At 41.3% G+C, this 20,062-nt stretch overlaps 1 protein-coding gene across 2 annotated transcripts; it reads right to left on the bottom strand.

The window, feature by feature from the left end:
- Positions 1-72: 72 nt before the first annotated feature.
- cfap36 (cilia and flagella associated protein 36) lies at positions 73-16,087 on the bottom strand. 2 transcript variants are annotated; one of them, XM_078288725.1, is made up of 12 exons: positions 15,735-16,087; positions 15,027-15,091; positions 14,664-14,765; positions 11,123-11,237; positions 10,928-11,015; positions 4,995-5,154; positions 4,486-4,575; positions 3,765-3,879; positions 2,937-3,118; positions 2,173-2,334; positions 1,816-1,899; positions 73-1,130 (listed from the first exon to the last, which is right to left on the bottom strand). In XM_078288725.1, exons 1-12 carry the CDS (start codon positions 15,838-15,840, stop codon positions 1,047-1,049), a joined length of 1,353 nt encoding a protein of 450 aa, XP_078144851.1. In that variant the 5' UTR covers positions 15,841-16,087; the 3' UTR covers positions 73-1,046. The 2 variants fall into 2 exon arrangements, with proteins under 2 accessions (XP_078144851.1, XP_071756165.2); XM_071900064.2 differs by lacking the exon at positions 1,816-1,899.
- Positions 16,088-20,062: the final 3,975 nt, after the last annotated feature.

The raw sequence follows: 20,062 nt of genomic DNA, 5'->3' as shown, positions 1-20,062 counted from the left end.
AAACCCAGCCCAAGTATTAATTAACTGATTGTAGCCTTACAGTCATCATACAACTTGAGAGCCCAGCCAAGGTAGTTTGTATAAAATTGGATTTATTAAACAGCATACATGATATTATTACATAGGAAATGGTGCATTATTATGATTATTTAAAGTGAAGACTCTAGATTGGTTTGAAGATAAATACTGTATTCCTCGTACAAATCTCAACGGCGCACTGCTGTCTTGGCCTCTTCACGAACACGATAGTCCAGTCTGTTCATCTTCACAGCGCTCTTTGACTAGTGAGCTACAGTTTAATCAGCTATACGGTGTAGCAGCTGACTCCTCTCCCTGGGAATGCTAAAGACAGTGGAAAACAAGACTGTACACTCATGCCAGATAATGTTCCCATCACCTTGACATAAGACAACCACACTTATTGTCTTTTACCAGCATCACCCCATAACCCGCTGATATAACACATGGCCAGTTGTGACTTCAGCCGCCATTCACAGCCTAACATTGAATCTAAGTTTTCCACCATATGGTCCACTTATCTGATCTTTTGATTGCTGTCTACAGAGAAACGAGACTAGGTGTGCCTAGTGATGGCTGGGCCATTCTGGCTTCAACACTCGAGTCGAGTAACATCGGCAGCATGCTGCCTCCACTGGACGAGCAACACATACAGGCATCACATGCCCTGAGCATTTCAATATGTCTAACATCTTCTGAGAACTGGCTTAACAGAGACAGATCCATTGCTTGGGCTCGTCTCCAACTGTGCATACTACCACCTGCAGGCCCAGCCAAAATATATACAGACAGAAAGATGTACGTTTTTCCTGTGTTGACAGCAATGAAAAGTTAATGTCAATTCCACAGGCTCTCGACTGAACAAGGAAGATCTCATACCCTAAAATGCTTTTTGGAAAAGCCCTGATCTGTGTCACATAATGTGAACAATCTGACTGAAGGAGGCGGTGTAAAGGAAGCCATGAGGTTGAGGCCCAGAGTGAAAGGGACAGGATATAAATGAGAGTATTGCAGGAGGAGGGGGAGGTTTACTTCTTGATTACTTCCTCTTTCAGCTTCTCAGCCAGATGTTTTCTCTTCTGTAGCCTCTTCCTCTCCTCGGCAGAGATCTCCTGTGGAGAGAGGCCAGACCAGGCACAGTGGTTACCAGTTGAGATAAATCATGACCTTACCCCTCCAGATGAACTGCTCTTAGCCTCGCCACCAATGGGTTGAGACAAAGTGTTGAGGAAGTGAGAAAAAGAATACAACCAAGCACAGACAGATAGAGGAAGTGACTAGAAAACTAGACCATAATGGCTGGAACTGGCAATCTGGCTACGCCACACCTGCTACCTAAAGTCCACACACAGGCCTCATTTTCAGGATGCCATTTCAACAGCTGTGACACTGATTTTCAGGTTAGGGTAGAAAAAAAGTGTCATATATCAAAGTTGTATTCAATACTTGTAGTGTGCTGTACCTCTCAAGAGGAGAAGATGATAAATTGAAAATGCTACTTCTCAATACAATAGCTTAAAAATACAAATTGTTTTGCAACGGTTGCGGTTTTAAGCCGCAGTGAAAATGAGGCCTCATTCTCTACACCTCATGGCTTTGAAAAGCAATGGATTGGAGTACAGATGGAGTAAAAGAGCTCAGACTGCAGTCCATTCCTTTTCCATGCTTGAGGGACGGGGAGAAAGCAAGAAAGACAGAGAGAGAGAACTGTACGGCAAATTACAGCAGCACACCAAATGTGTGTATGTGTACATGTATACACGTGTTCACATCAGGCAAAGCCAGCTGATGGGTCACCTTCTGTTTGGAGGGGTTGGCAGAGTGTTGTGCTGGTGGAGGCGGGGTACAGGCCCCGTTCCTCTGGGACTGGCCCACTGCCTCCTGACAGGCCAGACCAGGGCAGAGACGGGGGGTGGGGGGTGGGGGTAGAGAGCAAGAACCCAATTAAAAAGTCAAGAGAAGGCAGTGGAGGGGGTTAGAAGGAGGAGGAGGAAAAGAAAAAGGAAGAGGAGGAAAAATTAAGAGAATTGGGTTAAAGAAAAACAGGTGAAATCAAGAATGAAGATTTGAAATTAAAAGAAAGGATAAAAAGACAACCAAAATGAAAAGCAGGGATGAGCCTCTGGCTTTGGAGTCATTAGGTCCTGTATTTACCGGGGTGGGGGGTGCTGGTGTGGGCTTGGTGGGTGCCTCCTCTGGTGTGGTTGTCTGCTTGGTTTTCTGCTGTTCCTTCTTCAGGGCCTGCAGCTTGTCTCGCTGCTGCCGCAGATACAGCGCCCTCTGCTGGAGCTGCTCCTGCTGGGACGCTGACAACTCCTGCAGGGAAGAGCGGGGGGAGATGAACTAGGGGTACAGCTCATATGATTGCCTAATACACAGGCAAACATATGAATTTTGGAAACCATACCATAATGTAAAAAGTGCAGGTTATGGTGGGGGTAAGTATAGGTTTTTCAAAGTGTCAGCTGAATGCCTCCAGTGCCATTTTGCATTGAAAGAGAGCTGCAGGTAAAATAAAACGCCCAAATAATTTCCTCTTCAAGGCCGGATGATGACGTGTTGTTTTGTAGTTTCCGCCTCTTCCGCCTGGTTTCCTCTCCGACTATTGCTGCTCAATGCTCAAAACCTGCCTGTACATATCTCACACTACTAGGATGTTGCAGTTTTTTGTTCTGACAAAATCAAACGCGTTTGAAAATTTCTACATGTCTGAGACGGCTAAAATACTGGGTGAGCCTGCCTCTCTGACCCACCCAAACTTAAGCCTCTGTTACACAAGAACCTTTCTCGGACTGCTAAATCAGGCCTAAAGTCATGGAGCGTGTGCCTGGCGTTAAGCAGAGTGAATCATATTAAGCACATCAGTATATCACAGATGATGGTATTTAGCAGGTGCACAGACAGACGGTCAGACTCACGGTGTATGGCTTGGAGATGCCAGCCTCCCTGCGTGCCTCGTCCAGCCACGTCTCGGCTGCAGTCTGGCTGCTGCCGCTCTGCTCCTTGCTGCTGGGACTGGGGCTGACGGACGGCTCGCTGGCCTTCACTGGAGCCCTCACTGCCGGAAGGACTCTGGGCTCCACACAGTTAATGCCACACCCTGTACACACACATTCAATTCAGTTCAGTTCAATTCAATAACCGTCATCTTTCGCAGGTGTGTTGTGTGTACAAAAAGTGAAAAAAAAGTACCGCTATAAAACAAAATAATAAAATACTATAGGATAATTCATAAAAGACAAACAAATTATTACAGGGACAATGCTGTGTTAAGAAAACACAGTTTTAAAAAAAAAAAACCAAGAATGTTGATCTGGCTGATTTGAAAGAAAAATATTGCACTGAACTGAAAATAACTAGACTGATGGAGAGAACAAGAACCAGGGACTCATTTACCCTCACTGCAATTAGACTGGTTACTTTGTACATTAAATGACTAATCTTGTCTTGTCTAATGTATACATATACAGACATATAGACATATATATTGTGGTGATTTGTTACGTGTTTTTATTGTTTTAAGTTTTAAATACGGTTTTGAACTGAATTGAACTGAAGATAATTCAACACTGGCTCAAATTGATGCAATGAGGGTTTATTCAGTGTTTTCCCAGGGTTAAGTCATGTCCATGAAATCAGCCAGATGTCATTTAAGGTGGGGAGTTTTAGCGAGATAACAAGAGGCAGAGTTTTCAAAGACTCTGTATCTGGAAGACAGAGGGACAACATTAATGTTATTCAGCTACCTGCGGTGAGTTTAGCAGTAGCAGAGGAGCTGCTCTTGGCTGGACTTGTCTGAACTTCACCTCCTCCTGTGGCAGCCACCTTCTTCTCCTCTTTCCTGATGGGTTTGCCGTTGACCTGCGGGGAGGGACCGACAGGCTGTAACACATGTAGTACAGACAACAAAAGAAGCTGCCTCAAATTCAGTTCACTACTGCTCACATGCAACTGCTGGCTAGAAACCAGCGGCTACAACACCACCCATCGACAGTTCTCAGCTTGTAGAAGGCTTAGGGCTTGTCTGAAGTTAGGATGTTAGCAGATGTTTGTTAGCCCTTGATACTACATGAACAACCTACCTTACAGGCTAGAAAACTACAAAGCTACTACATGGCCAAACCACCATACAAGCTACAACACTGAAAAGCAACTGTCTGCCCTCAGGATGCACTGATACCTAGGTTTTGAATATCAGGCCAACACTAGTCTAAAAGAGGTTTTGGTATCGGAGAATTTCCCTAATAATAAAATCTGTTAACAAGTGCCAAGTGCAGGTCCTAACATGCAAGAAAGCAGCTTGACTTTGTGCCTTTTTTCACATAAAGGATGTTGGCGCTCTTCAATGAAGAAGAAAAGATTTCACAGAGTACTACGAATTGATATCGGCATTGAAGAAGAGGTATCAGTGCATCCATAGTTTGGGCAGGAGGTTGTGGTGTGTTACTACATGGCTGATTCAGTTACCAGTTCAGACTGAGTGGCAGTGTTTCCATTCACTAGAGGGGCCTGGTGACTGCTGCTGCTGCTCTTCTCACCCTTCTTCTCAGCTTTGGCCTTAGCATGGAACAGACAGCACATGGGAGAGGGGGACACGTCAAAAAAGGAGAGATGTGGCTTTGAGAGTAAAAGGGAGACTGGAGAAGTACACAGGGTCTAACCATTACACATTGATATCATCAGGCACTCTTTAGACGTTGTTAACAAAATGATGGGTGATATCTGTGGCACTCCAACACAAATTGAATCTGATATTCAAACCTACACAGGAAATGTCCAACATAGGTAACAGAATAAATACTTGCAATATGCACTACATAAATACATGCAGGTTTTGCTGATATTGATATCAGTTTTTCTTTTGAATGGGTGGTTTACAGTTGGCTTGAATGCAAGGCTCACACAGGGCACATGAGATCCCAAGGGTTGGCTGGGTCACAGGTCTTATTTGGTACATGTAGCTCATGGTGCCTTACCTTGGCAGTGTTGCTTTGTTGGCTGGGGACAGAGATGGCTTTCTGGGCTTCACAGCCCTCTGCCTTTGGCCTATCAGAGCAGCTGCTGGAGGTGGAGCCTACCTCTTCCTCCAACAGCAGCCTCCGGGACATTTCCTCATCGTACTCCTCTTTTGACTTCCTGAGGACCGAGCAATAGGAGAGAGAGAAAGAGAGAGAAAGGGAGATGCAATGTGTGTCCAATCTCATTCTGCTTTTCACACTATGCATACTTAGCCACAGGTTAGTCTTAACACTTTCTCAAGAGTTGGCCCAGGGCTGATTTGGCCCCTTTTCATAATGTGTGAATCAGCCTGGGACTAAGTAAATGATTTTGTTGAGCCAGCAAAGTCTGGGTTAGCCTTACTATAGAGCACTCCAGAGCCACTTTAGCCTGATTCAGTTAGTTAGCCCTGAGTTCAACAGGTTCTAGTATCCATTAGCCTTTGGCTAACTGCGGGCTGAAGGAAAACTGGAGACATGGTGGAACAGGTCACTAACTTCAGTGAATCAAATTAAGGGATCTCTCACACAGAGATCCCTTAATTTGATTTATTAGCAGCTTAAATTGCCTTAGAGCAGACTTCCACAAAGGATTAACCATGCAGTCATACAGAAAGAGAGAGAGTGCAAGAGAGCATGTAAGAGAGCAGCAAGAAGAAGAAAGGGAGCAAGAGAGAAAGAGATGGTGCAATATTTCACTGTTCCAAGAAAAGATGTACAAGGTCTGCATGTCATCTGATAGGGATTCAACAAAACTGATTAAAACATAAGCACAGAATGTGGTAAAAAATAAAGGAAGCACCAGCATAAAGACTTCTCAGTGACAGTGGCTTGATAATGGTGTTGGGTGATTTTCCCAGCATGTTTTTGGTCCACTCATCTCCTACAAGACAATGTCAGTGTTTGTCATTGCTAACAAAGACCAAGTGATTTAGCGTGATTGCCCGGGCCTTTCAAGTTTATGACAGCAGTGGAAAATGCCCTCTCAAATGTCGTTTCACAAGCTCTCACAGCTGCTCAACCATCCATAAGAATCATGGATGGTTATTGGAAAGGCCCTGCAGAAAAGCATTGAGGGATGAAGGTCAGCACTCACAATGCTAGTAGTGACAGTAGAGCTTGCACTACAGGAAAGGATTGGTCCAAAAAAAAATGTTCAACCCCACTGGGAATGACAGGGTTGTCTGCCAGACAGGAAATGCAAACCACAACAGTGTGGAGCGACTAGGACACAATCACTGTGACAGTACTTTATTTCAGCATTTTGATCATAGCCTGTCAGCCAATCCCTAGTCAAAAAGTCCTCTAAAGATTTCCATAGCATCCAAAAGGACTGACATTTAAATTTTAATAGCGCAAAGAATGCCCAATTGGACTGCCCAGCAAAACGATATATTTGGACTGTACAATGAGACTAACTAAACTCCTACTGGACTGTTGCCACACTGCAGTGGGCATCAGAGACAAATTCAGGTCAGTCAGACTTCACTCCTCTACACCTGTGCCCTATCAAACCTTATCACAGTTTACAACACTTGAGAAAAGCATTTTTTACAAATCATGTGTGTAATGTGTTAATAAAAGGATGTAAATCTTGTATTATTGTGAATATTTAACCTTAACTATGAATCTTCTTTCAGTGCATCAAATTTCCACACAACTAATCCGCTTCTCGCACTCAAAAAGAACTATTCCGTCTACTCCATCTTTGACAACTCATGTCAACTTGTTTGTGTGTTTTTTGTATGTTATTGGAAATATATATCTACCAAAATGTAGGACTTTTTGGTCACAATTCACAACCCTGTCTGACATGGATTATGGCTGATATTTGCAGTTTTCCAATGTTTTTTTAAAAATAGTTTTTGTGCTGTGGGACTGTAGAGAATCTGTACTTACAGAACTCAGAAAGATATTGCATCTGTCTACAAAATCGAAACGGGCTCTGAAACTTCTATTGGTCGGGTCAATAGGCTCCTAAAAGACCATATTTACTTTACTGGTATGAGCATCAGAAGTATACTAAAGGACTACTTTTTCTTCCCTGCTGCTCCATACAACTCTAAAAATTCATTGGACTGTCATACAGGACAGTGAAAATAGTGTCTATGAATATAAAAAGACTATGATGTAGGATTTCTTTGGAATAAAAAAAGCCTATGACCACAGAACCTGAATGGAATTGAATTGAATGGAAGCTCTGTGCCTATGACATTCTCAAAGTTATGGAGGAAGGCTTTTTCACTCTTTGATCCTATTGGATTTTGGAAAACAGTAAGCTTGCTGTACGCTGCATTAATTTAGTCCACGCTTTTATAGTCCTGTTCAACTAATGCATTCAAATAGTTTGAGGCCTACTCTGTTGTGATTACCCAAGATTTCTAAATTCTTAAAATCAATCAATCAATATGGTGGCCATTCCTATCACACATTCATTTGGCCATTATCTTACGCTGCTCATTCCCGCTGCATTCATACTGCAGAGAAGTCAGCGGCCTAATTCCTTGTTTTAACTGAACGTGTCACAACATTACCTGAACACACCCCTAAGCTTACGGTCTAACCAGGCCCACTCCAGATCCCAGAGGATAATGCGCTGCTGATGAGCGGCCAAGGGACCCAGGTAAGACAAAGGGGATAAAAATACTGTTTTTGTCAGTTGACTGTTTAGTGTCAATCCCTCCAACCTAAATTAGCTGGACCCTAAGGAGCTTAACTGCGGTTCCGTTACACACACTCTGCTCTACTTGGCCAGGCTGCCACTAGAGAAATCCCATTAGACAGAGAGCAGGGCAGGAGTGTGGGGGAGCTTCAGAAACCTGCACACACAAAGGCTGTGGGCACAAAAAGTTAATATCAACATACCACCACAGTACTACGGAGGAATTATTTGGACTAAATTAAATAATTAAAGAAATATAAAAATAATTAATTAGATTGTGAGATGTCAGCATGAATAAATAAATAAATGCATTAGCAAATAAATTATTTAATTTATAAATAGCCAATCAATTGCATTTGTATTATTTAATCATTTATGTATTCATTTATTTATCTCAGTGTTGCAAGGTGTGGCATGTACAATGAAATATATATACAGTACTGTGCAAAAGTCTTAGGCACCCTAGATTTTTTATATACATTTCTTAGAAGTCTTAGATGTTTATTTGTTTTCTGCATTAGTGTGTCAGTAGACTGCTGTTTATTGTAAATTTTTGATATTCAGAAACTTTTCATTTCATTAGTTTTGAAAGCATCTTCGCTTTATGGATATCTTTGACATATGCCTAAGACTTTTGCACAGTACTGTGTGTCAACTTCATCCATCAGAGTTAGACGGCTGAATGTGACGCTCGCTGATGATGATGTTGTTATTGTTTTTTTTGGTTTGTTTTTTTTGTTTTTTCCTATTGTTTTCTCTCTGTGAGTGTAGGGACATGCCGGATGGGCACCTACAAGTTGATTATGTATAAAGAGGATGAACATAGAAGTAATTATCTAAGTTGTATATGATGGACACTGGGGTGGATAGTTGGACTATAAACATTAAGTTCATTGATTAAGTTTAGCAAAGGGGTAGGACCAAATAAGTATTTTACTTCTTCCTACTCCATTTCGGACATGTAATATTTATTTATTTATGTTGTTTATTGAGAATTTGTTGTATATGTTTACTGTTAATTTTATTGGTTATTCTTGTTTTGTTTACTTACGTATATATATATATATATTTAACATGTTTGAAATAAAACTATTCTATTCTATTCTATTCTATGCTATTCTACGGCTGAATGATTGACTGAAAACACTGAAACACCTTCACTTGCTGCAGTCTCCAGCAAATCGATTTTTGTACACTAGATTTTCAGTGACAATGCATGGAGAGAATAAACAGTCCTGCCGTAGATGGATAAGTAAATTGACTGCTTCCAAAAGTTGCCTTGAGTTTCTTTATGAAGCAGCTAGCTTGATTCAAAAGGCTATTTCATGAATTTTCAAGCCATATAGCGCATAAAGATGAAATGATTCAGCAGGAATGTCAAAAGAGGGGCATCCAGGACGAGTAGTGTTACTGCTACAGCTCCTATCATGCAGCCTGGTTCACTGTAGAAGTTCCTCCAGGTTTGCAAGTAAGTAAGTAAGTAAAACTTTATTTATATAGCACCTTTTTTAACACAGGTTACAAAGTGCTTTACATCAACATCGGCACAGAAAGAGAGAAAAAGAGAACACAAACACAAAGCACATACAAGAAAAAACATTCAAAAATACATACGGACGTAACGCACATACGAACACAGAAAGCATACAGCAACCAGTCACCACCCAGAGCACATCCTTGAAGTTATTGAAAGTTATAGAAAGGCCATCCTAAAAAAGTAGGTTTTTAAATGTTGTTTAAAACAGTCAACGGACTCAGCTGATCTAATGGGAAGGGGGAGATTGTTCCAAAGTCTGGGTGCCAGGGCAGCAAAAGCGCAGTCGCCTTTGGTTTTTAGTTTGGTACGCGGTCCGGCCAACAGGTTATGGTTGGATGACCTAAGGGACCGCTCGGTAGTGTAAGGGCTTAGTAGCTCGGAAATGTAGGCAGGAGCTAAGCCGTGTAGTGCCTTATAAGTGATTAAAAGAATCTTAAAATTGATCCTGAACTTCGCTGGCAGCCAATGCAGTGAGGCTAAAATCGGAGTGATGTGAGATCTACGGCCAGTCCTAGTTAATAGCCTAGCTGCTGCATTTTGTACGAGCTGAAGACGTGCCAGGGCAGCTTGACTAAGGCAGGTGAAAAAAAATGAAGGCATGAATGATACATTCTAAGTCAGAGGCCGATAATAATGGTCTGATTTTTGCAATGTTTCTGAGTTGAAAAAAACAGGATTGAACCAATTTGTTGACATGGTGTTCGAATTTAAATTTAGGGTCAGATATAACGCCAAGATTCCTAGCGTTAGTTTTGACATAGGGGGCAAGTGGGAGATAGCAGCACAGAGATAGCAGCACAGAGATAGCAGCACAGAGATAGCAGCACAGAGATAGCAGCACAGAGATAGCAGCACAGAGATAGCAGCACAGAGATAGCAGCGGGAGCAGGCTGTACAAGCTGACTGATTGTGCTAAAGAGAGCTCGGGGATTGTGTTTATTAGTAGTAATTAAGTCTGAGAAGTAAGCTGTTCTTGCATCCTCGATTTTTTGATTGAGCAAAGTCAAAAGCTCTTTCATGTGTAGAAAATGAACATTGAGTTTAGTCTTTTTCCATCTGCGCTCAGCCCTCCTGCAGTCCTGCTTACAGCTACGGATAGCATCATTTATCCACAGAGATGATTTGGTGGCTGCTACTGACCTGGTCGTAAAAGGTGCAATGGCATAACTATTGCAAGGACAATATCATCAATGTCAAAGTCAGAGAGCCGATATCATTGCAATTGCTCTAAGAAATAAGAAGACTGACCAATTGCTTCCATTTTGTCCACTAATGCAAACATTTCTTAAACTATATCACACAAAATCTCTATGTAAACATTTGCCCTGGGCTATTTTGAAGTAGGCATGAACAATCAAGTTCAACCACCAATCAAAAATCACAACTGATTAGAACCCACCCGCTGGATTATATATTTACTTAATTGCACACACAACATCTTAAAAAAATGACTATTGAATAAATTGAAAGGGGGGAGCAAGTACAAAAAAGACACTAGTTCTTTAACTGTTCAGTTGATATGGTTGAAAATACACTAAAATCAAACAAGAACCAAATAATCAGTGTGCTGCTGTTCAAATGCTTGGAGCTCACTGTAAATAATTCCAATCCTTGTGTCAACTGAGGAAGCATGTGTGTGTTTGCGTGTGTGTGTGTGTGTGTGTGTGTGTGTGTGTGTGTGTGTGTGAGAGAGAGAGAAAGGAGGTGTCTTACCTGAGAACCTCCTGCAGGATCCTCATCTCCTGTTGCTGCAGCTCTGTCATCACGTCCACACCATCCATCAGACACTCTGGAAGCTCCCCTACACACACACACACACACACACACACACATTACTTCCAGCTTTGTCTGCAGCGTATGTCTACCTGTGAGTGTGTGTGTATGTCTGTGTGTGTTCCTCCAGCCTACCGTTCCTCTCCTTGATGACCCTGAGGGCCTGTAGCTGCAGCTCCATGTTCTTTTGCACCATCAGCGAGCGAAACATCTGGAAGTCATCTGTGGCCAGAACCGGCTGGAACACCGTCTGAACAACAGCGCAAAACACCATGTAAAGCCGTCGGTACTCACTGGATAATGATGAATGAATGAATGAATGGCACTGAGATAAGACAGAGATAAGCACTTGTGACTGTACAGTATGGGCCAGGACACTGTATGCGAGATTGCTGATATACTCTCTAAACCCATTCATCTGCCAATATTTCTATCCTAAAAAACGAAACTACTTTGTAAAGAAAATCACAATGAAACTGCATTTTGAGAGCATCTTGCTTCCTTAATGTGATGTATTTCATGTTGAAACAGGATATTGGTGCGGGACATAATTTGATATAAAAAATAAAAAAATATATAAAATAAAGTTCATTGTTTTTGGCGTAAATCGTCAAATAAGATGTATGGTGTGATAATTATAATGGCAAAAAGTATTTCTTTTTTTATTTCAGTGAGACTTTAATGATAACCGCAGAATGTGGTTAAGAATGGAGGCACTCAGCTCAACAACACCCTATAAAAATTAGGCTACGTTAAACAGAACTATACTTAGGCCTAATCCTTAGATAGCGTTAACATTAGCCCTCTGTCATTATTCAAAACTTCGTACCTCATCTAGGCTAATGCCAGGCAAATCTTTCTGACTCCAACCTTTAATATACCGTCAGCGTTCCTAGTACACCGCAACTGGGTCACCTGCTTCTCTCCGTATGCTCAGCTTCTCTCTCTCTCTTTCTCCTCCTCCTCCCTATTTCCTCAGTCTCTCTTACCCCCCATCCTCTTTCTGCTCCTCTCTCCCTCTCTCTGTCTCTCTCTCTGTCTCTCTCTCTGTGTCTCCCTCTCTGTGTCTCCCTCTCTCTGTCTCCCTCTCTGTGTCTCTCTCTCTCTCTGTCTCCCTCTCTGTGTCTCCCTCTCTCTGTCTCTCTCTCTGTCTCCCTCTCTGTGTCTCTCTCTCTCTCTGTCTCCCTCTCTCTGTCTCTCTCTCTGTCTCTGATTGAGGCCTAGACCTATATCCTGTTTCTCTGAGTAACTTAATCACAGATGAAGCTTTTTCTGGCACAGTCAGCGAGGTAAGTCTAAAGGGATATGACACCGTAACACATCTTAATTCAACTCGCTGGCCTCTCTCCGCCTCCCCTGGCTGGTCGTCTGACAACTGAGATTTGGCTCCTCTCCTTCTCTTCTCTTCTCAGTAGGAACCCCAAACACCACTCTGTCAGTGACAACTGATTTATGTACTGAACTTTATGTATCGGCCGGTACTGAGTACTAATCAGATCCATTGCTTTTAATTAACAAATAAATTTAGACCATTAGTTTGGAGTTATGAGACAAACACAACTGAGATATGATCAATTTCTTTCTACTAGAGAGATCTAATATCTCTGTACGTGTGAAAAAAAGGTAGAAAATCAAGTCACTTGGCTTTGATTTCTCACATCCATGCTTTCAGCGACCCTTGCTTTCAGATTTGGCATTGGGGAATTTCACTGAGAGCAATAAACTATTTTAGCCCGGAATAAGTCTTTATCTTGTCTTCCTTTCCTCTTCTTCACTCACTATTTTTTTCTTTTTCTCTCTCTCATTTCTCTCTACTGAAACCGTTTAACAAAACAGAAGAAATCCTGATGATTCCAAGAATATATCATCTATTTTGCTGCAATTTGTCTTTGGTTTCAGCATTAAAGACCATCACCTGGGAACTTTACCCCACAGACCAGCTCAAACCATATGAGAAGCGGGGATGAGAAATGTTTTTGAGATGTGGTTCTCTGTCTGTCTTAACTAAGTCAGGGTCAGTGCAAGATTTCTAACACCATTATTGTTTGGGCTCCAGTACTACCAAATGTGTCACAGCATGAAGGATCTTATGTTGAGATATAATGGGTAATGTGGTCTGTTTTCATATTGAAGATCAGAGCACCAAGTGTAAAACTTCTAGTTGTTCTAGTTAATTCCTTCCTCTGTTTTTCAGTGTCGGTATGTACAGTTTATTGGTCAGATCTTGCTAGTCCTATACATTTAGGATGGTGAGGAGCTGCGTCAGAGCTGTCTGGTTACAATGTTCGTTAAACACATTTTATGGACTGAATCAAATATTCTCCAGGCCATGGTGTAAAGGAAAATAAACTATGTAAAGATGAAAATAGTTGAGTGAAATGACAACAATATGGCCCCTCCCTGTTGATGTTTTATAAGGCGTATGGGTTTCCCATGTATGTTTTCTATGAGCCTGAGACTGTATTTGCATTTTTTGTAATAAAACTCTCCTTGAGGAGCTACTCTCTTTCTTATTAACCTTTGTTTTATGGGAATTTAACCTGTTTTGTACACATGAGCTATAAATCTCAGTGGTAACTAATGAGATCAAACTCTCCTGGAGATCTCATTGAAATCCAGATCTCTATCTGTGCCAAACTGGCACAGCAACCTTACCCCCCCTAACCGGTGCCAAGGGAGATCTAGGGATAAACTGTACAAAGATACCATATACTTTTAAATGCTTATTTGACCAATATAATCCACTTTTAAACCCTTGCGTAATCAGGCTAGTTGTCTTGAAGACATTTTTGTCTAGAACAGTTACAAGTTGGAATACAGAAAACATACACTCTCACACACACACACACACACACACACACACACACACACACACACACACACACAAACATACACACCCACAACTTGGTGGATGCTTTTATCCAAAGCGCCTAAATGTATTGTGAATACATTTATGATAGCAATCAAAACCCAAACCGTGGCAGTGATTATGCCACGCTCTATCCATTGATAAGACCATAAAGACCATAAACCTGCACACACAAACATGAGCTGCTCTTTACAACCAGTCATGCACTGTTGGCCGCTGCGCACCATTACATGAGCAGGTGGGTTTATGTGCCTTGCTCAAATAGTGGTGATAGTTACTGAGGGAAGGGAAAGTGACAATTGTTTATTTCCCTTGCCCAGATTTTTCCAGCCAGCCTGGGTTTTTTTTTCCATATGGTCACCACCCAACCACAAGCTTGCTTCTCTGACTTTCCACCTTCCACCACATCCTCAGAGCCTCACCCACTATGGCCAGTTCATTGGCTTTATTTTTTATCTAGGTTATGCATTAGGTTAGAGCATTTTTGGTTAAGATTACACCGCAGCATGACACAGTCACAGCCTTCAAGCAGGCATGGGTCTAAATTCAGTTTAGGATAAATAATGTGACTATAGCTAGTATGAGCAGAGATAAAGGTACGGGTATAGATTATTTCTGTAAAGTTAAATTCCCGTTTTGCTGCTTTATCAGGAAAATACACATCCCCCTTGGAGAGTGAGGCAGAGAGCAACAGAATGCAGCTGGGCTTTTGTAAGCCAATCCCATCCTGGATTCTCCATTCAGGTTAATTGGCAGGGTGACAGCGGTAAACCAACAGGGAGGACTGCACAATAGAACGTAGCGTACCTGCAGAGTTTTGGACCTGGCAAAGGGAGAGGTGCAGGCTTCCAGAAACTGTTGCTCGTTGATGCCAACCTCCTGCATGTAATTCTCCAACAGCTTCTCCACCTACAGGAGCAAAGCAGCTTACATCAGCCCAGTGTTTGATGAGTCAGTAAAATGAAAACTGATGAGTCATGGGGAGACAACGTATGGAAATAGGACACAATGAAGAATAAGTTTAAGTAAAAGAGAACATTTAGTTGGTCAAGCTATAAAATGATCTTGCGCCCATCATTAAATGCTCTCTGGTAACATCAAAACATGTTTAAATGTACGCTAACAGTAACAAAGCATGACTGAGACTTCTGGACCAAGAACTGTACTCACCAACTGCTTATACTGCTGATGGATTTCTGTGTATGTTAATTTGTTTTCATCTTCTTCATCAAAAACTGAAAAAAATGAATAAAACACTAGACATTCAGCATGTAGCCTAAGCCTATTTTTTAGCAATTAGGATAAAGATCGTTAATTACTAGAGACATTTGTTGAAAAGCAACACTCCCTAAGATTAGACTACCATTATTTACCTATATATATATATATATATATATATATATATATATATATATATATATATATAAGCATTTGACTTCAGTTTTTAAAGTAAGGTTTTTTTCATTGACTACAAGGTAATGTACAGTACATGCCTACTTTGCTAGCTGTAAGTTTTCTGTCTTGCTAAAGTTAACTTAGTGTTAGCTAGATACCTGCATGGCCATTAGGCTATAGTAATGTGATTAACGTTAGCTACCTTTACATTTAACGTCAGTGTAACGCTCATTAACTTTACGGTTACAGTGGTTTAGTGTATCAAAGCAAATATTCCTGCAACATGTATTCCGATTCACACAATACAATTTAAAGTTATCAGGCAATGAAGATATCACAGCTCACTAGTAAACGTAAACAAAAATCACCGCAGTCAAAACAAGTTAGCGTTAGCTTAGCCACCACGCTAACAGTAAACACGACACGTTCCTTCTTGCTGTTGTCCAGATGTCCAAGGATGAACATGGCTGGTAATATGTTTACCTGTGCATTTGTTTTCCATAAAGTCCGTGACAGGAATGATCCATTCTGGACTTCCCAAGTAGCCAGCGATGCTCTCCACGACCCATTCGCTGTCATCCTCAGCCATGTTGGCTGCTGCGTAACGTTAGCAACAACAACACCCACACGGCGATGTTCTTCAGATCGGCGCGTCCAGCTCCGCTACTGTATGAAGATCCACATCTCAAGTTAAAGTAAAAAGACATTTGGTTTATCGTACTGGCTAAACTAGTTCATAGCGCTTCACGGTTGCGGCGTTTCCTCTCTTGCTTTACAGATGACGAGAAAATCTCCGAACAGAAATGCGCACTCATGAATTTGCTGTCGAAAGCGGTGACGCCTAATCGGTTGCTAGGGTAACCGTTACGTCAGTCCTCCGCTACTCTAGTCCAGACAGGTAGTCTTTCTCTCTCTCTCTCTCTCCCTCCCTCCCTCTGTGTGTGTGTGTGTGTGTGTATGTGTGTGTGTGTGTGTGTGTGTGTGTGTGTGTGTGTGTGTGTGTGTGTGTGTGTGGCCAGTCGCCATGAATCAACCTGCCACATAGTTTAGATAGATAAAATTGTTTGCGCTGAAGAAACCCTGTATAGTGCTTCACAGATCAGAACCCCAGATGGTGTGTGTGTGTGTGTGTGTGTGTGTGTGTGTGTGTGTGTGTGTGTGTGCGTGCGTGCGTGCGTGCGTGTGTGCGCGAGAGAGAGAGAGAGGGAGTGAGTGAGTCAGTTGTCAATGGTGTTTAAGCTGTCAGTGAAGTGGGAAATCTGAGGTCAGGGTATTAAAATCACACTTGCAGTCTAGTCTCGACTCCAGAGAAGATGTTCCTATGAGCCTGAAAACCTCTCTGCAGGCTCAGCCAGAGGCAGGTCCAGTTAGGCTAATGCTCTCCCACATAGGGCCTGATTGACAGCCGCAGTGATGTACTGAGGATTAATTGGTGGGTTAAGCCACCTTGCTTTAATTAAGAGCTTATGTGAAAAGGAAAGCCAAGTCACTCATACCTAAACACACACACACAAAAATACACATACACACCAAAAGAACGACGATGCAAAATGCTATGAGTACATATTTTTTATTAAGAGTAAAAATACCGACCAGATAATTCAGTAGTGTGCATTAACAAGGATATTCAATAAATATACATTCCATTTGTATTTTTGAAATATATAATATTATATTAGTATCATCTCTAGAAGGCTCATATCTACTGTGTACAGTTCATAAAGGCAGGGCATGCAAGCAGCAGTCATGCCGAAAAAGTTCAACAAAATAAAGGTAGGCGGCATTAAAAAGCTTTTACAGAGTGCATTAGAATTGGTCAACCAATCAGTAATAGAGCTCCACTCTGTTTTACTTAGTGGCTGCCTCAAACCCATCACTTTCCACTCGGATGTCTCTGTCCAGAGAAACAGTATCTTGCACAGACCTTGGTCAACTATTAAGTAAAAAAAAAAGTTCTCCAATTACTGTTCTTTCTTTAGCCTCACTGCAGTGAGAGACAGGTGAGCTGTGCACAATTGGGGGGAAAAGCTAAGTAAATTCCATTTGTCCAGTAGGGACCCATAGAGGACACCATGCAGGAGCAATCATTTTTTGCTTGGATTTTGTGATTTGCATGCAGCAGATTAGACTTGGCTTTTGAAAGAAAAAATATGGCAGATGTCGAAACACTGACATCTGTGTTCTCAGTTCCTGGAGCAAATACCCTGGGGAAGTTTCCAATGAAAATATTCCATTGAAAGGTGTTAGTCCTGGTCCCTGCTCATTGGAAAACAGTCATAGTTTTTCATGTTTGCCAATCAAAGTGGTCATGCACATCGAGGCCTGGGCACTGGCACAGCGCTAAGACTTTCAAGTCTATTCAAAGAAGGCTGTAGGTGAGCAGTGGATCTGACTTCAGACCAGCTGTCAAATAATCTGACTTCAGACCAGCTGTCAAATAATCTGACTTCAGTCCATCTGCAGCACCCACTTTGTGCTTTTAAAGAAACAGTGTGGAGATAATGCTCCTCAGGTTAGTGTAGTATCACAGAGCAAACTTCCACATGTGAAACGGTTGTTTGACACTGTGGTCGACAAAGTTTTATGAGAAAATTTATGAGGAAAATACATATGTCTGTGCATGTCTTATGTGGACCTATGTGGAGTTGATCAAGGTTAAATAAATGAACATGTCATAGTGCAGCAAAAAGTTGAGGAGAAATGACCTTTCTGGTATCATCCTCTAGATGGCAGAAGTTACCCATCTTAACCAGTTTATAGTATAGGTAGAGTTGTGTGTGTGTCTCTCTGAGACTCAAATAAATGTATAAATCTTCCACTGATATCAGCGGCTTGGCTACATGTATCCTGTCTGTGCTTATAGGCCACTTGTTGTGACTCATTGTATGGCAAAATTGAGTCTGTACAGTGGGTTACAGTTGATCTGTAGCACATATAGAACAGGCACAAATAGACTGGTATTACAAAAATGCTCTGAATAGTTTTATGTATACATTGGTGAAGCTCTCAAATGGTTTCCAAAAAATCAAGTGTTTCATTATTTTGCCTGTCTGTTATTCATTCTGATTACAGCTGAAGTTACTGTTCATTCTGACTGCTACACTGTCAGTTTCCTGGTAAAATTCAATTATTCAATTGTCCATCCTGTCAATTTAATTCAGGCAAAACACTGAATACACTGCTTCTGATTTCACATCAAAACACCCTCAACGACCATCGAGAGAAACATTTCCAAAACAACCTGCATTCCATTGATAAAGACATCACTATGCAGCTCCATGGAATGGAGCCCATTTCTTTCATCAATTGTCTTGGATGCTAAATAAAAAAAATACTGCTTCTTCATTAAAAACCAACAAGCACTGCAGAAAATAATTCTTGATTTTGGAAGCCTTTTGAATACAGGGACACTGTGAAATTGGGGGTTGCTAAAAATGTCACTCATAGCAAAGAGTGTGAAACGGTCTTGAACTGACACTACATCATTCAGAAATCATTCAGAAATGTTAAAGAAAGTTGATACAAACTTTCAGTCAAGGGTAAATTCAGTTGCTCTTTACCCATAATCATATGTTTTCAGTTTTACCTCTGCATGCTAAAGGTAATACATTCAGCCACAGGCTACATACATGGTACTACAGGCCACCGTGTCCTTGAGGTGAACTGCAGATGGTGCCAAGCTCCGTTAAAAATTCATTGCATTGATTTGGCCGGCAGCAGACCCTCTGGCCCCTTACTCTAACTGCTCTTCCAATATTTGTTCAATAAGTCACAACATTGCATTCAGAGCCGTAGATATCCTATCAATCACCTTTCAGTGCTTTTTCTAGGATTTGTACATAGGGATTGGAATGAAAACAAATTATCTATAAGGACCCTTTCAGATCAATAGCCCATCTTCTATCAGGAAAGGATATTGCACCTGTCTTAGAGCTGAAGTAAAAAAGACTGTAGTTTTTCAATTTTTCAGTGACTGATTGACAGTACCAGGCCATACCATATTGCCATACCAACTCATCAGGTGTTAAGTAATAAACACAGCAGAATAGGTATTTCATCTTATTTTGGAGACAAACATGACCTCTATAAAATAAAACTTTTGATATACTATACCATTGACAAAACTGTAGACAGTATGGTGTTTAGCTTGTGGCATTAAGACATAATGAGCACGATTTGATCAATCCCTTTAGAGCACCACTGGTTCTTAAACTATGGGTCAGGACCCAAAATGGGTTACGGCCTTGTTTGCTGGTGGGTCTCCTCATAACAAGACTAATGACATTTTAGGTCCTGTGCTGAAAAGTTTTAGAGGAATCCGTGTTAATAAACTTAAATTTTAAATGAACAAAAAGGCAAAATATTTCAACAGTACAGAAATACATTGATTCCAATTGTCTATATTTGTGTCCAATGGTGCAGGCAGGACCTGATAAGATCATGGTGTAATGCAATTTGTCTATTATTCTTCTCCTGTTAGTTTCATTTGATCAAGTCTAATTGCTGTCTACAAAGCTGACTGTGTCCCTCAGTGATTTGGTCCAGGGCTTTAGGTTTCATTGGAAGTTACTGGTAATAAATGCAGGTTATTAGGGTTGCAGTGATAATACTCTTTGAATGTGCAGTAACTTAGAATACTGCTGAAGATGCACAAAACTATTTACATAAGGCCCAATTATCCACCACCAATCTCAGTAAAGAGGCGTTGAGAAAACCACAACTTATTTGTAAAATTGCCTGCTAACTCTTCCATTACTTTGGAGTGTAGCTTTATCGAAGATGTTTAACGTTGCTTCCCATCTCTGCATAAG

This window comes from Centroberyx gerrardi, chromosome 15 (genome assembly GCF_048128805.1).
Source record: "Centroberyx gerrardi isolate f3 chromosome 15, fCenGer3.hap1.cur.20231027, whole genome shotgun sequence".
Classification (NCBI taxonomy): domain Eukaryota; kingdom Metazoa; phylum Chordata; class Actinopteri; order Beryciformes; family Berycidae; genus Centroberyx; species Centroberyx gerrardi.
The sequence above is the reverse complement of the archived record's forward strand: the minus strand, read 5'-3'. Positions and strand labels throughout refer to the sequence as shown.